The sequence below is a fragment of the Maniola hyperantus genome, chromosome 10 (assembly GCF_902806685.2).
Source record: "Maniola hyperantus chromosome 10, iAphHyp1.2, whole genome shotgun sequence".
Classification (NCBI taxonomy): Eukaryota; Metazoa; Arthropoda; class Insecta; order Lepidoptera; family Nymphalidae; genus Maniola; species Maniola hyperantus.
The window spans coordinates 723746-741541 of record NC_048545.1 but is presented as its reverse complement, the minus strand read 5'-3'; the positions used below and the strand labels follow the sequence as shown (position 1 = coordinate 741541).

General features: G+C 42.1%; 1 protein-coding gene across 1 annotated transcript; it reads right to left on the bottom strand.

Moving 5' to 3' along the window:
- Positions 1–2917: 2917 nt before the first annotated feature.
- LOC117985991 (uncharacterized) lies at positions 2918–17612 on the bottom strand. The gene is made up of 8 exons (XM_034972793.2): positions 17474–17612; positions 14243–17272; positions 10018–10121; positions 9421–9626; positions 8646–8931; positions 8132–8269; positions 7088–7349; positions 2918–6574 (listed from the first exon to the last, which is right to left on the bottom strand). Exons 2-8 carry the CDS (start codon positions 17075–17077, stop codon positions 6068–6070), a joined length of 4338 nt encoding a protein of 1445 aa, XP_034828684.1. The 5' UTR covers positions 17078–17272; positions 17474–17612; the 3' UTR covers positions 2918–6067.
- Between the last annotated feature and the right edge of the window lie 184 nt (positions 17613–17796).

The following is a 17796-nucleotide window of genomic DNA, read 5'->3' as shown; positions in this document are numbered from 1 at the left end:
AGCGCACCTCCCGGACCTACCGAAGCAGTACCTCACTGGTAACCGAGCGTCCCTCCCGGTCCTACCAGCAATACCTACCTGGTAACCGAGCATCTCTACCGGTCCTACCAACGTAGCCGCCGACCGCCGTCACCGTGTACCTCTCCGGGTCTCATCAGCGAGGTTTCTAGGCTGACCTTGCTCGCATACCTTGTGTGGGCCACACCTACAAAGGACAGCAGCACCTACGAGCCTAACCTCGCCGCGTGTCATAGGAGCACCCCCTTGGCACCCCGAACACAAGTGAGAGTGACATCGAAAGTGATACCAATAAGACTCTGAGCGAAAGTGATTCCAATAGGACTTTAAGTGAAAGTGAAACAAATAAGACTTTTCTGTGAAATCCGAACTAATAGACTAGTCCAAAGTGAAAGTTAACCATTAAGTTTGTTGTATTGTTTCTATTGAATAACTTTTAAGTGTGAACCTCTGTACTGCGAATAAACCATTCATCTGAAATCATCGAGTGTTTTGAATCTGTCCTGCCTGGCGTCACCCTCCCCGGCTCTACCGATCTCAACATCTGGCACCTACTAACGAGGGGCTAGATAGAGAGACTTGGGTGCCCGCAATATTGGCACCCAGCGGAGGCCGCGTTATACCACAATATTCTTTCAAAAAAAAAAACGAACCTATAAAATTAAGTACTCCATAAAAATACACTAATACCACCAACCAAAATATTCATAGACAAATATTAGACTACAGACACTATGGCTAATTCTGTTGTAAGTTTGTAACTATTCTCTAAACTAAATGAACTTTATTTATTGTTTTACTTTTATGTCCATGTTGGTGTACAATAAATTATATTTCATTTCATTCAGTGTGACATGTCTACCTTGAACCTTGTGCTATCCTTTTCCGCATGGAACATTATAATAGGGATAGCAATGCATTTAGGATGCGTTTCCACTGATGCGGAGCTGGGCGGAGTGAAGAGGAGCGGACTATAATTTAGCCAATCGCAGTTTTCAGTCATGCGGCGTAGGGATTTCGAGCACTGTAATTGTCTTCACGGTCCGTTGCGCTCCACTCCGCCCAGCTCCGCGTCAGTGGAAACGCACCCTTAGACCTGTCATTTCAGTTTAGAGGTCGTGTACAAAAGAATAAGCCACATTGTCTATAACTCAAAGCTTGAGCAAAACTTTCGAAATCTTAGTCTCGCTAAAAATTCTGTGAAATAATATTTTTTTGTTTTTTTTAGTAATAAAGGCATATAATAAAGGCAGCTATTATTACTATCATGTATTGCTTTGCTTTAGAAAATTTGTACTCAATACAAACATTTTAGTGTCTTCAACAAGACAAAATGGTAATAACGCGTACTCGACTCGCCATAATTGGCTCTGTATCAACTGTCATGTCAAAAGTACGGTTAACCGTACTTCTTCTTTTTATTCTTTATGGCTTTTAGTCGCGCCACACCACCACAATGCACTTTGCCAATGTCACGTAGAATGAAAGAGCCACATAGGCAGAGTGAACTAGAATGAGGGGGAGTGAGGGTTTGATCATGCTGCTCGATTGCAGTAGAATGACAGCTACAATGTCACGATCGCAATCACCTCTCTGATTCAGAGGCAGATTAAATGTCGAGAGCGCCCTAGGCAAGCATCTCAAGGGCGCCCCTCTAGCAGCCATATTAAAAAAAACTAACTAACTTCGAAAGAATGATGAATCGTGTATAGTCCGCGACATGTTGAGATGGCAATCGGGTTATGAGGCGGCGGGACGCCCCACCTACACGTACGTTCACCCGCACCGGGATAGCGCGGGGGCTGTGTGGCTGTGGGGGCGTTTCCTCTTCGATTGCCATCTCAACCTGTCACATACTATAATAATAATTGCAAAGCTGGTAGTTGGTGATTATACTGAGTGAAGACTTCACACTTTGCTACCTATATTAAAGAAGAGGCGGTCACTCCAAGATTTTGCATAGAAACCCAACTCTACATGATCGCTCGCGCCCCTTCGTAATCTCGCGCCCCTAGGCATGTGCCTTGTTTGCCTTAGGGATAATCCGCCAGTGCTCTGATTGGTTAACTCTCGCTCACTATTGGCTAGAATTCATTGTTGTAACAAGAATCACTAGAGACCTCTCTAGTCTTCTCTCTAGTATTTAGGTATAGAGGAGGAGGAGAGGATCAATGACTTAACCCGTATTTTTGACATGACAGTTGACACAGAGTAAATATGGCGAATCTTTTTCTAAACGTACCTACACGTAATACCGCCATTCGCTTGTACCTTATATATATATAAATATAACAGAAAAATACCTAAAATTGTAAACCGCAAAACCTTTTTATTTTTAAACAAAATACAAAAGTTAAGTAATTATTTACAAAATACATAATATTCCACAGAAATTTAGAACTATACAATAATTATTTATTTCATAGACTCAAGAAAATTAAAGCTAATTTAATAGAGAACAAAGTGACTCTATAAATTAAAAAAAATTACACAGGCTGAATAAGAAACTACTTTCAGACTCCTTAGCTATTCCTCATCAAAGTTGGGGTCCCAAGGTGCTAAAATGTCGACTGAGTTGCAGGGAGCCGCTGGATTCAGGCGACGCAAGACTGTGACGTGTGGCAGTCTTTACAAGAGACCTATGCCCAGCTGTGGACGTCTTTCGGCGATGATAGATACAGTAGCCGGCAGGGAATGGAAATTTAAGAGCCTCAATAGCTCAACCGGTATAGGAGTGGACTGAAAACCGAAAGGTCGACGGTTCAAACCCCGTCCGTTGCACTATTGTCGTACCTACTCCTAGCACAAGCCTGAGGCTTAATTGGAGAGGAAAGGGGGAATATTAGTCATTTAACATGGCTAATATTCTTTATTAAAAAAAAAAAAAAAAAAAAATGTTGTAGAAAGAGATAGTGGTTTCACAGAGCGTTGTCTATGGCGATGAGACTGACAAAACGTCACATAGGTATGAGTGAACTGTGAAAGAGACAACGCTCTACGAAACCGGCTCTCTCTCCTGGCTGGGCAGAGCTGGTAAGTTAATTAACTTTATCTTCTCTTCTAAATATATAAAAGGAAAAGGTGGCTGACTGACTGACTGATCTATCAACGAACAGCTCAAACTACTGGACGGATTAGGCTGAACTTTGGCATGCAGACAGCTATTATGACGTAGGCATCCGCTAAGAAAGGATTTTTGGGGGTTTGAAGATTGTGTAGTCCACGCGGACGAAGTCGCGAGCATAAGCTAGTTTAACAATAAATGGGGCAAGCCTAGTCAGGTGATGACTAACAAGGCAGGCCTAGTCCTAGACCTAGACCTAGGTCTACTTAATTGTTATTAATTATTGTTCTTTATTTGTATTTTTAATATTTTTCTGTGTTCCTTATATAATTTATGTCAGCACTCAGCAACTTAAAGGCAATAAAATTTATGATTTGATTTGATTTGAATTTGAAACCGAAATCTCCAAAGGTCGATGTACAATATTTCTTGCCGACTACTGTATCTCCTTTTAACTCTGTCTTAAATCTGCGCAAAGTCCAGACGCTCTATAGATCTCTCCTCTAAGGTTTCTTTCGTACGAAAGCAATTTTAAAATCAGCCTGTATAAGCGGGGTACCTTTACCGAAATGCCCATTTATTAATTTGACTAAAATACTCATTAGATTTACCGTAACATCACACTAGAGATTTTGTTGATTCACCCCTTAAATAACCCCATGTTGAAATAACCCCATGTTGAAATAACCCCACGTTGAAATAACCCCATGTTGAAATGTAGGGAGCGCTAGAGAAACTGCTCTTAATTTAACTCCTCTTAAATTAATTAAATATCATGACTGACATTGGTACCGATTCTGATGGCAACTAATTAACTAAAGTATTCTCATAATTTTCTTAGTAACGGCATTTAAGCAGTGGTGGTGGCATTTGACGATTCAAAAGCACTTGTAAAAGTTTAATTAAATAAAAAATATTTTGATTGATTGGTTGAAACGAAAATCCCTAGTACAATGTTGCGCTCGCTCGTGGTACGACTGAATTTATTATATTGGTTTTCTATACACCTATTTACAAAATTCGTTAAGTTTTGTTGAGTTAACATCATTTACCTCACAACCTATTGATATTCCAAAATTAAGGGCCTTCGCTGGAAAGTTATAGAGGCGTGCCTGAACTACCACGCTTAATATATTATATTGACTGTTGAGGTTATGCTGGATTAATTTGGATCCGGTGAAAAATATAGTAACTATGCGTTACTTAAAAATAGGACTTTAGAACAGTAAAATAGGGTCTTCGACTGTAGTAATAAAACGATGTGCTATTTTGTATAGCGTCAGTTTATGGGGCTAGAATTCATTACTAAAGAGAATAATTTTAAAAAACCGTGATTTTTATTTATTTTTAACATGAACACGCTGTACGGAAGGTAAATAATGACGTCACAACCCGTAAACGACAATTTTTTCTCAATTTTTGAATTTAATCCATACTAATATTATAAATACGAAAGTGTGTCTGTCTTTTTGACTGATTTTGACGAAATTTGGTACAGTTGCATCCCAGGGAAGGACATAGGCTACTTTTCATCCCGGAAAATCAAAGAGTGCCCACGGATTTTTAAAAACCTAAATCCACGCGGACGATGTCGCGGGCATCATCTAGTTGACAATAATTGTAATTATGTATTTTGGCTTTTTTTTTAACAATTAAAAAGTATTTGTCGTTTACACCTTGTGATGGCAGTAATCGCTTTTGATAGTGACGTTAGACGTTAATAACTAATTATTTTAAAAATAAATAAAAATCATGGTTTGTTTTTAATTATTCTCTTTAATAATGAATTCTAGTCCCATAAACTACCGCTATACAAAAAATCACGTCATTTTATTACTAAGTACAGTCCAAGACCCTATTGCGTACCTAATAAATAGGAATTGGTACGGATTCTGATCGCAACAAAATTTTAGAGTATTCACGTCTTTTTCTTACCAATGTAATTAAAAAAAGACAAACAAACTTAATTTAATTTGGAACTGTGGACATGTTTTTGGTAGAGTAGCACTAAAATTTTGGGTCTTTAATTTAAAATCCATCTGTAGGGTATCGTACCCAAGGGTAAAACGGGACCCTATTACTAAGACTCCACTGTCCGTCCGTCTGTCCGTCTGTCACCAGGCTGTATCTCATGAACCGTGATATTTGAAATTTTCACGATGATGTATTTCAAATACTAAAAAACAGAATAAAGTAAATATTTAAGGCGGCTCCCACACGACAAACGTGATTTTATTGCCGTTTTTATAGATCATGGTACGGAACCTTTCGTGCGCGAGTCCGTCTCGCACTTGGCCGGTTTTCTCATCTTTTTTAGCAAAACACATTAAAAAAAGAAAGATGTAGATACTCTAAATTTAGTTTAGTAAAAAACATCAGAACCGACGCCATTATTCTAATATTTTAACTTTTTATTAAAATAGGAAGTATTTATTATCAAGTAGTTAGTAACCAAAACATAATAATGTCAGTCATACCACGACGTTGAATTGATTTAAACTGTAAAATGCTCTCCGTTACTCATACAGACAATTTACACGAAAACCTTGGTCCTGTATTTACACAATAAAAAATATTCATTTACCTAGATATTTACAACGCGGCGGTTCGGGGTGTCTTTTTAAAAAAATAGTGTCATTTTTGGAAAATATAATTAGTACCCGGGACTAAATAAAACACATAATAGGATCTTGGACTGTAGTAATAAAATGATGTGATTTTTTTGTATAGCGGTAGTTTATAAAAACCTTAATCCACGCGGACAAAGTCGCGCGCATCAGCAAGAGTAATAAACACATAAGGTTCGATCATCAAGGGGCGATGCATGCACAACAGACGGAAACCTTTAAGTGCGGAAACCAGCCCAGAATGAAGAAGAAGAAGGTTCGATCATTCGTAACAATTCGTCTACGCATCAAAAGTGACACTATTAAAAAAAAAGTCATAAGACAAGAAATCTACCCCGAACAGAAAAGCGACGTTCACTTACGCCTCAGTAGCGATGGGTTCCCGCGCGTGGTGAATCTTCACGTGCTTATTATGATTGGACTTATTACTGGAAGTCTTCCCGCAGATGTTGCAGGAGAACGGGCGCGCCCCACTGTGCACTTTCATGTGTTCGGAGAGGTAGTAACTCCTATGGAACGTCTTCCCGCATTCGGGCACTTTGCACACGTACTTCTTCGCCATCTCGTGCTCCCGCACGTGCCTCTGACAGTTGTACTTCCTGATGAACTGACAGCCGCAGTATTTGCACGTGTACGGGCGCACGGACTTGTGCGCGTTCATGTGGGACACGTACTCGGTGTGCCGGATGAAGGCGCCCTTGCACAGGGAGCACTTGTACGGCTTGGCGGAGCGGCCCACGTGGGTCCAGCGGTGCAGCTTGAGGTTCCACTTGGTGGTGAACGACTTGTTGCACACCACGCAGTGGAAGGGCCGCTTGCCGCTGTGCGTCAGCAGGTGCGCGCGCAGGTTCGGCCGCAGGTACATCTGCGAGATAAACTACACTAAAACAAAAATTTAAATCATCCCGGACATGTGGAATAATCTTGTTTGGAGTATTTGAAGCTCATTATGTTGGTAAAATTATAGGCAATAATGTATCTGACATTACGCAATAACGCGTTATAATCTTCGTTAATATCGGTACACGTAATAACGTTTCAAAGTCATAACATATTACCGTCACGGATATCTGTCTTGCCTTTATGACTATCATAACCTTCATTAATATCGATATTGATGTATAACGGTCCAGAGTATACGATAACGGTTTACGAAGTAACATTTCAAAGTAATATTGTTATACAGTGCTCTGTGGTATATAGATGGCATATGAAGAGCTCACCTGCTTGCAGGCGAGGCAAGGCACGTTCTCTATCTCACTTTTGTGACTATCAGACCTATCATTAATATCGGTATACGTAATAACGTTCCATTATATAACGGTATACATATTAACGTTTCAAAATAATATCGTTATAACATGTATGACAAGGTCACCTGCTTGCAGACGGGACAAGGCACATTCTCGATCTTGCCTTTGTGAGTGTCGGCCACGAAGCACTCGTTGTGCGCGCGACGCACGTGGCGCGTGAGCGACGCCGCGTGTACGAACTTGTCGCTGCAGTAGAGGCAGGCCTTGGGCTTGTCGTCGTGCGTCTCCTTGTGCCACAGCAGCTTGGCGCGCGAGTGGAACACGGCACCGCAGTGGTGGCACACAAAGTCGCGCACTTTCGCCTTCTTCTTCAAGTGGTGGCGGTCTCTGGAATACGAACATTCATATTCATGCATAGCCGTGTAGGTTAAGTCCAAACGCACTTACGCTGCCTTGCTCCATACGAACTCATATCCATATCCATCCATACTAATATTATAAATGCGAAAGTGTGTCTGTCTGTCTGTCTGCTAGCTTTTCACGGCCCAACAGTTTAACCAATTTCGATAAAATTTGGTGATAGCTTACATCCCGGGGAAGGATATAATAAGTTGCACACCAAGTTATTGGTTGAATGTCAAGGGCTCAAAATAGATTTAAGACCAAATTGTACCACATTCTGGCAAATAAAAACTATTTCAGTTTCAATTTCAAGGACATAGGCTACTTTTGATCTCGGAAAATTAAAGAGTTCCCACGGGATTTTAAAAAAGCTAAATTCACGCGGACGGAGTCGCGGGCATCATCTAGTAAACTATATTTCAGCGATGCTTAAGTGCACTTGGCTCCATACAAACTCATTAAACTACATTTGACGTAACGCGTCGCGTCACGCAGCGCAGTAAGTGCGTTCCGACATTAAAATTAAATATCACATGCATTAACTGTGAATGAAAACATCGTGAGGAAACATGCATGTCTGAGAGTTCTCCAAAGCTTTATGAGGTCTGCCAATCCGCATTTGACCAGCGTAGTGGACTTTGGCAAAACTCTTCTCATTCTAATGAATTTGACGATGGCAGTCAGACGATTGTAGCTTCATATCATGTCCCCTGAATCTAGGATTGCTCCTTTTCGAAAACATGCTCTCAAAGATGATGATGACATACCTGTGCTGAACCATGTTGGAGTAACGTCTGAAGGTGTCGTCACACTCGGTGCACTTGACGGGCGCACGCCCGGTGTGGATGTTGTGGTGCTCGGACAGCTTCTGCCGCGTGATGAACGCCTTCCCGCACACATCACATCTGTGGACACGGGACATTGTGTTACCTAGTGTCCATCTTCGTTACACGCGTAGCATTCATACGAAAATCCATACTACCATAATAATACGAATTCCAAATTGTTTATAGTTTCTTAATTTGAATTCTTAATTGCACACAAACTCACATTTACATAAACACAGAGAGAAACATGCAAAAGGAAAATAGTAAATTACAATAGTACATTAGGGGAAAAGGCGGTCTTATCGCCAGAGCGATCTCTTCCGGAAAACTTGTGTAAAGTGTACTTCCGTCCATCTGTCGTTGACGAAATTTGGCGATAGCTTGCATTTGCATGTATTTTTCAGCGGACTCGTCTAAAATTGTATCTAATAAAGTTTACTCAATACACACTCACTTATAATTCCTGATGCCGAGATGCGTTTTGAGATGCAGTGCGAGGTTAGCACGCCGGAAGAAGCACTTTCCACACGTCAAACACAGCAGTGGGTGCGTCTTAAGATGCGCGTGGAAGGCAGTATCCGTCACTTGGTCCACTTGGCACGTTGGGCACTTGAAGTCCTTGCGTCTCCTCCTGGTCTCCTGCTTGATGAGCCCAACGATTGGTTTGGTTTCCGCCATAGTGTCGTATACTTGTTGCATTGTGGTCGATATGGCCTCCTTTGAGTCTAATAAGAGATTTTCTGGAAATAACAAAACAATTCATACTAAGTAACAGGATCTCACCCAGACCCAGTCTAAATGCAAATGTGAAAGTGTATTTACTCTGTACAAATTCCTTGAGAAAAGGACACTTCGATCCCGGCAGCAATTATTGCACATCAAACTTTAGAAAGAGATAATTTCATAGGACGTTGAGTGTCGTTGAGACCGAGGAAACGTCACATCCACGACAGAACGAGATTGTAATCGGGGTATGAGGCGGAGGGACACCCCGCACACCCGCACGTCACCCTCGCTCGCCCACACTGGGTTAACGCAGGGGCTATGCGGGGCATCCCCACTCCGATTGCCATCTCAACCAGTATATGTGACACCAACTGAATGACAGAGACAATGCTCTACAATCTTTCTAAAATACAATATGCAATATTCAGGTTTATAGATATCGGTATACCTAAACATATTGTATCGGACTACGACGCTAAGTTCACTACTCAGCAAGTCCTTACCTGACAACACAGCTTCATCAGGTTTTTCCTCCTTCTTGATGGCCCTGGCGGTGACGAGGCGGCTGTACGTGGTCTTGGCGTTGGAGCACGTGGGCGGCGCGTGCACCAGCGCCTTGTGCGCGCGCATCTCCTTCAGGCACGCGAACTTGGTGCCACACTGCGCACAGTTGTACATACGAGTCTTGGGGAAGTGGAGATCGTCTTCTCTGTAAGGTGAAAGGAAATTCTATGATGAAACAGGCTAACGATGATAAGGAAATTGTGAAAAAAAAAACGCTAAGAACGCAAACCATTTTTCAAAACTTTTAAGTTTTGTTTTTTCTTAAAATTCGAAATTCTAAATATATAAAAAGAAAAGGTGACTGACTGACTGACTGATCTATCAACACACAGCTCAAACTACTGGACGGATCGGGCTGAAATTTGTCATGCAGATAGCTATTATGATGTAGACATCCGCTAAGAAAGGATTTTTGAAAATCTCAACCCCTGAGGCAGTAAAATAAGGGTTTGAAATTTGTGTAGTCCAAGGGGATGAAGTCGCGAGCATAAGCTAGTCTTCGATATCAGCTGACATGGGAGGGAAGGTATACTAACATGTGATCAGCCTTCTCATTGGCGTCCACGTCGGAGCCGTCGGAGACCCAGCTCTCGCGCGCCATGAGGTCGTAGGGCTCCGCTGGCGGCACGCTTGAGTACATCTGCAATGTAGCACACAAATACGCTTTATTATTACAGTTATGTTAAATACTAGCTAGTAATCGTAGCTTTAGTTTTAAGTACGTAACTAATTATCACCACTATATCATCTTATAATTTTGACCATCAGTAAGCGTAACATGTTACCAATTCTGAATAAATAATTTGACAGTGATGCAAGTGGGCAGAGTACATAGTTCGAAAAACCGATAGACGATGATGATGATGAACAAAACAAGTGTTGCTCCCCCCCCCCCCCCCCCCCCCCCCCCCGAATTTGTGGTGTTTAAGAATAAAAAATCTAATCCAATTCTAATTCCATGAAAATTTACCTACTTCCATGTGAATGATGAATCTAGATAAGACCCGCAAATTGCTAATGCGCGTGGCCGCCATCTTGGTGACGTCAGCAGTAGACTGAAGTTTCGAGCTGATGGTATATTTTTATTTCGGCTTACGTCAAAATGACGTCATTTCGATCTTAATGAGACATGGTTCCAGCGCAATAGCAATTAGCGGGACTTATACTACTGTTATTATAAATGCGAAAGTGTGCCTGTCTACCTGCTAGCTATTCACGGCCCACAAGTTTAACCGATTGTGACGAGACTTGAGAGGCACAGAGATAGCTTGCACCCCGGGAATGGACATAGGCTACTTTATATTCCGGAAAAACAAAGAGTTCCCACGGGATTTTGAAAAACCTAAATCCACGCGTATGAAGCCGTGGGCATCGTCTAGTTTATCAATAAATCAATATCACGCATTGTTCCGTTTGTTCTACGCGAAATAATAATAAAATGATAAGAACAATGATAATAATTATTACAAAATATTCTTATCAACTTTATTAGTAAATCATGCAATTTCTGCCCTGGGTGTGAGTTTAGAAACCTGCATGTCTGAGAGATCTCCATAACATTCTCAAAAGTGTGTGAAATTTGCCAATCCACACTTGGCCAGCGTGATGGACTATGGCCAAACTTTTCTCATTCTAAGAGGAGACTGTGCCCAGTTTGAAAAGAGCAACCGCCGACTTTCTTGCTGGTTCTTCTCGGTAGTGAAAGTGTTTGTTTTGTAGAAACGGCATTCCAAACCAGTGGTAAATTATTCTGACGATTCAAAAGCACTTGTTAAAGTTAATTTGAATAAAAGTTTATTCTATTCTATTCTTGGTAGTAAAGTAAAAGTAAAGTAAAAATCTTTATAATTCAAATAAACTTTTACAAGTACTTTCGAATAGTCGGATGCATCTATCACCTAGTGAGCCGGCAATAGGTTGATCATGATGATGATTATCTTTTCAGTCGCATTCGTTTAAAAATATTCTCTAAAACTATACCATCACCACCCATATATAAACTAGCTGATGCCCGCGACTTCGTACGCGTGGATTCAGGTTATTAAAAATCCCGTGGGAACTCTTTGATTTCCCGGGATAAAAAGTAGCATATGACCTTTTCCAGGTCTTAAACTATACCCATGCAAAAATTCACGTCGATCCGTTGCTCCGTTGCGACGTGATTGAAGGACAAACCAACAAACCAACAAACAAACACACTTTCACATTTTATAATAGGGGTAGTGATGTGAAAGTGTTTGTTTTTTGGTTTGTCCTTTAATCACGTCGCAACGGAGCAACGGATCAACGTGATTTTTTGCATGGGTGTAATAACTAAAGACCTGGAGAGTGACATAGGCTACTTTTATCCCGGAAAATCAAAGAGTTCCCACGGGATTTTTTAGAACGTAAATCCACGCGGACGAAGTCGCGGGCATCAGCTAATCATTGTATAAGGTGGAATTAAATTAATCAAATCATAACCGATCAAGTATACAACCTTGGCACAAAAACCGCGCGATTTCAAAGTTAATTGTATAATTGGTAACCTCTGATAGTATACTAATAATAATTATTAATAAATTCACAGCATTTCAATTGTTTTGAATGTCTATCTATCTGCAGTGCGACAAGGCTCTCTTGGCACTTAAATGACATTGAAAGGGGGGCCTGGGACAACCCTCCACCTCCCATGGCCCCACCAACCTCTCGGTTATGTGGACCGAATCGCGGGAGGGCGCCCAGTCGGTAGTTGCTCTTGGCATTTTCCCGGGGCGCCTTCTTGACTCCCTACAAATTATTTTGTCTCTACCTTGACAGGGGGAGGACAAAGGTTTAGACTATTCAAACGAACAAACGGGACACTTGACGGCAACGTTAGTTAGCGCCAAGATAGCCATGTCGCACTGTATCGTCAACCCATCGCCCGGCCCACTACTGAGTACGGATCTGCCTCTCAGAATGAGAAAGAAGGTCGTAATTTGTCATACGCTGGCCAACCAAATTCGGATTGGCAGATTTTTTTTTTATTATGGAGAACTCTCAGGCATACAAGATATCGAGAGAAGGTAGGTACATAGTGTACCTACTTTTTAATTTTGTTAATTAGCATGGCGGTCATTTTGAAATTCGCCATCTTGGTTTTTTATTATTTGTTATAACAAAGCAGCAATAGAAATACAAATTTCAAATCTCATCCTATTCATAAGATACAGCCTGCAGACAGACAGACAGACAGACAGACGGACGGACGGGTCCCGTCAGCACCCTTATGGTTGGTACGGAACTCTAAAGATGAGTCACACTCACAGTGGGAATGACTGTATACTTAATGTCGTAGTAAAAGTTCGGGCATCCAATTAATGAATTGGATCAACAAGTATCTCAATTCATTAACCGCAAGTTTATGTCACGGATTTTTGCGACTTTCCAATCGAAAAAACGGGTTCTTCCGTACGCGTCGACGCTCGCGTGAAATATTTCATGATAGGGGGCTTTATAGGCATAACGCATAACTGAGTAGGTTCCTGCCACAGAGAATTCAACTCCTAGAGTACGCATATACAAAGTTTAGCATGAAACAAAATCGTAGAATGTTGGCGGGGGACAGGGGAGAATGCTTTGTTATAGGTGGACTTTTAAAAGTCACGTAATCAAAACAATCGTACCTACTCCTAGCACAAGCCTGACGCTTTATGGGAGAGGAAAGGGGAATATTAGTCATTTAATATGGCTAATATTCTTTAAAAAAAAAATGTGCGGAATGAGGGTACCGAACGGGCGTGAGCCGACTTTTATGCTCAGCAAGTGCCTAAGCTTGGCGAGCGGGGGTGTTCGGCTATTAGGCGTCTATAGGTGGTGGTCTGTGGTTCCTGCAGTAGAGGAGAGGTACGGGAGGGGTGTGATGACGTGAGGCGAGAGCTCAGAGACTCCCCTGCCGTACCGCTCCACTACCGCCGGCCTACTCAGTTAAAGCTGTGATAACCTAGTGGTTAGGACGTCCGCCTTCTAATCAGAGGTCGGGGGTTCGATCCCGGGCACGCACCTTATACTTTTCGGAGTTATATGCGTTTTAAGTAATTAAATATCACTTGCTTCAATAGTGAAGGAAAACATCGTGAGGAAATATGCATGCCTGAGAGTTCTCCATAATATTCTCAAAGGTGTGTGAAGTCTACCAATCCGCACATGGCCGGCGTGGTAGACTATGGCCAAACACTTCTCACTCTGAGAGGGAGACCCGTGCTTTGTAGTGAGCCGGCGATGATCATGATGATGATCGTAAATGCAAAAGGTACCCTAAAAACTGTCACCCTCCCACAACTTGTACCCCCTCTCACAGTTCGTCCGGCGTAATTGGTTGGTGACTCAAAATGGTTAACGCCCAAAGAGTTTTTTGTCTGGGACATGTAACAGAGAAAGGTATATACTAATTTCTCTGTGTGGAGAGGGTATAGTAGTTTTTAATAGGTAAATAACAATCCTAATCCTAATATAATAATTATTATAAATGTGAAAGTGTGGATGTTTGGATGTTTGTTACTCAATCACGCAAAAACTACTGGATTGATTTGGCTGAAATTTGGAATGGAGATAGATTATAACCTGGATTAACACATAGGCTACTTTTTATCTCGGAAAATCAATGAGTTCCCACGGGATTTTTAACAACCTAATTCCACACGGACGAAGTCGCGGGCATCAGCTAGTATACATATAATAATGTGAAAACTAAAAAACCTGTACGAAAATACTAAAAGGAACAATAAAAAAATAACTTACTCCACTCCAAGGGGACTCCATATCTCCATTGCTCTCTTGCCCGCTCAGTTCTCCTCTCGGCGGCATTTTCTCGTCCGTGCAAATGTTCAGTGGAGCCTCACTTTCGCTCCTACTCTCGCTCAAAACATCCACTTTGCTGTCTCTCTCACACCTATCGCCCTCTAATTGCTCCTCCGCACCCATTTCTGAATAGTCGATGCCGTTAGACTCCGCGATTTTGTAGCTTTCGTGAATGAAATTGGGCAACACAAACTCACTCTCCTTCTGGGAAGGCTCCCCCCAAATATACATCCCGTCTCTGTTATTTTCTTTGGAATAATTCGACTCCTTCTCAGCTTCGAAAGCTTCCACCCGATCGGGAGTGAAGTAATCCGCGTAAATATTATCGCCGAAATAATTTTCGTTCATCATCGATACGAACTGCTTGTTCTTGGATGACGCTTCCAACTCCAACAGTTCCCTATGATTCGAGTCATCATCGAAGTCCCCTTCCATGTTGCTGTAACTGATCACGTTGATGGGCCTCAAAGTAGCCATCGGTGCAAGATCTATGCCAGACCTGTCCGCTTCGTTGCTGAAATCATTACTTGAATTGATTTCTTCTTTGACTTGCACCATGATATCTACCGAGGCTGAATACTGGCTGGAATGATTAACATTGGAAGGTGTAACCGGTTCGATATCCATCGATTGCTCTTCCGTGTTCGCGTCAAATTCGTTATCATTGTCATCACTGTCTTTGATTTTCTCAATTGAAACGGTAAGAAGAGTTCCCGAGGACTGGGAGCTGCAATTGCTTTCTTCTTCGTGATGCCTTTTGCTCATCTTAAAGCCTTCCGGTGATTTTGCTCTGGAAGAAGAGGCTACTGGCTCCAGCTCAGATTGACTTGAATTACTTGTACTGGTCGATGGGAATTTAACGTTCTTTATTTGCAAAACCTTCTTTTGTTTTTTGAAGACATTGTTTGTCCTCATAGGGTTGTATTGTCTTGGTTGCTTATTGTCAGTATCGGTGCTACTTATCACACTTCTTTGGTAAGTATGAGGGGGTTCAGGTTTGAGAGATATTGTGATCCGATCGGTAGAATTATCCCCATGTTCAGATAACTCACTGCAGGGTGATATGGAAGGCTTCTCATTGCAAATAAGATCTGGTACGGGACAGCTGTCTGAGAACTCTGTGTCCATTTTGCTGTCAGATTTGGAAGAGTCTTTACCAGATAGATTGCTGGCATTTTGAATCACACAGAATGTGTTGGAAGTTGTACTGTCACTGCTCGATGTGGAGGGTTGGGTTGAATCGTCACACAAACTTTGGTTGTTCTCATCCAAATCTGGTAGAATCCTCTCAGGGCTTATGGGCAGTGCTGTGTACTCCGATTCTCCTGATCCGGTCAGATCCATAATAGTATTGAGCATATTTTTGTGATGCTGCACAGGAACCTCCACCTTTATATTGCTGAGGATTTTAAGACCTTTGTTAGGGCCTGGAGTACTATCCCTTGATGTGGGTCGTTTTTGCTCTAGTTTTTTATTTATATGATTGGATTTACTCAGAGGTGGTTGGTGAGAACTGGTGCTCGGGTGTGGTGTTTCAGAAATGGGCCTTACTTCTATCAAGAGGGTCTTATTTTCATTGGACAAATTAGGTCCTGACTTATCCACTACAGTTTGCAAGTATGTCATGTTCTCACTGAACACTGTTGGGTTACAGGGTTTGGTTATCATAGTCTGGGGTGCTGTATACATGCACGATGTGTTACCAAACTGGTCAACTACCATAAGATTTTGGTACATGGCACTGCTCTGCGCCACATTGGTGACATTCTCCACTGAGCCCAGAACTGTGGGCATAGTTGGTATGAAAGGTTTCTCCAAGTTGTGCACCATCTCTCTGTAAATAATCTGCGAGTTCTGGGTGACCACAGTGGTTCCAGGTGTAAAAGTCCCCGAGGTTAGCTGGTTGAACTGATTAGTTAGTGGTGGTGCCATTAGTTTGGGATCAATTATTTGGCCGCTAGATAAATTGCCAGTCATGATCATGTTGTTTTGTACATTCTTCTGCACAAACTGTGGTGCCGTGGGCATCACTACGTGCAGTTGCTTTGAGGCTGGTGTTACATACTGCACTCCACTCCCAACATTTGTTTTCAAGAGTATATTACTTTGTTTAGGTAAAATTTTTACAAAGTCCCGTTCGTTAGGCCTCCTCGATATGGCGGGCACGACATTGGCATGCTTGGGGACTGGCCCCAAAGGCATGTTATGTGAAAACACACTACTAGAATTGACATTCTGTGCAGTATACTCTGAGCTGCGAGAATATTTGATCTCAGCCTCTTCCTGCTGTTCAGGGTAGAATGGATACCGCTGATCGTAGTTGCAGCTGGGCAAGTGGGAGGTGGATCCATAGGGCTGCTGAGTTTTGTCAGACCTCCCAGTGTACACATCTGAACACTGGTTGGAGTTGGTGTTAAAGGTATTCTCATTTTCGAATGTGATATTGCCAACCCTGATATCCGGTGTGCCGTTCCTACTCGAAAGTGGAGTGGACTTGTTGCGGCTGGGTGTTCTTCTCCAGTACCTATCGTTTTCATTGTTGCGATGAGAACTAGTCCATCGCCCATCATCAGTGGCGGGAGTCCGAGACCTGCTTCGGTAAGACCGCTCCGAATGAGGGGTGGAAGTCCTGCTTCCGTACCCGTTACTCTTGGCGGAGAGGTTGCACAGTGCTTTTATTACTTGGTCCTTCGGATGCGTGTCTAAATGGGACTCCAATGACATGCCACTGTGCAGGTACAGCGTACACACGGGGCATTGCACCCTCGAATCCATGATGGTTTTATAAAAAATATATACAAAAACACTTGTCGCGCAGGCTGGCCTGGCGCGGTGGCGACGCTATGGCCGACGCGCGCTCAGACCGTAGCACCCCGCCGCCCGAGGCCCGTCACGCGCACGTCCGCTGTACACACGCAAGGCGAGTCGCCCACAACACATATCTTCGCTATATCTCCTCGCCTTATCGATCTGTCGGACAAAATAAACCTATGTCAATATAAAACGTGCGAACTCGCATGACCGAATGTCACAAACCCGTTCGACGCACGGCCGAGGGACAAAAGAAAACAAAAGTCCGAGATAAAGGCCATTGATACATAAAAAAGTCGAATACGAAACGAAAGAATGGAATACATTTATTTGTAATGTTCGCATTATAACGGAACTTACCTCTTTACAATGTTTGTCATATATGGTCCATATCATGGACGATTCTTTAGTTGATTCTTTTAACAAGTAAGATAATTATTCTAAAAATATTTCCAAATAGTCGGACATATTGTGATATTGCAGACGTCTCGAATCACAAGTTCACAGAGTAGGTACCTACTTTTGCAAGTTCACTCCACTCCACTCCACTTCACTTCACTTTTCATTTGTAGAGTTACTCTATGTCTATGCTGTCGTGTTTGTTTTCAGTTGTTTTCAGGTTTTCTATTTGGTCTGTTTTTTTCAGCAGCACAGATAAGGAAACTCTATCGATTTCACGTTTT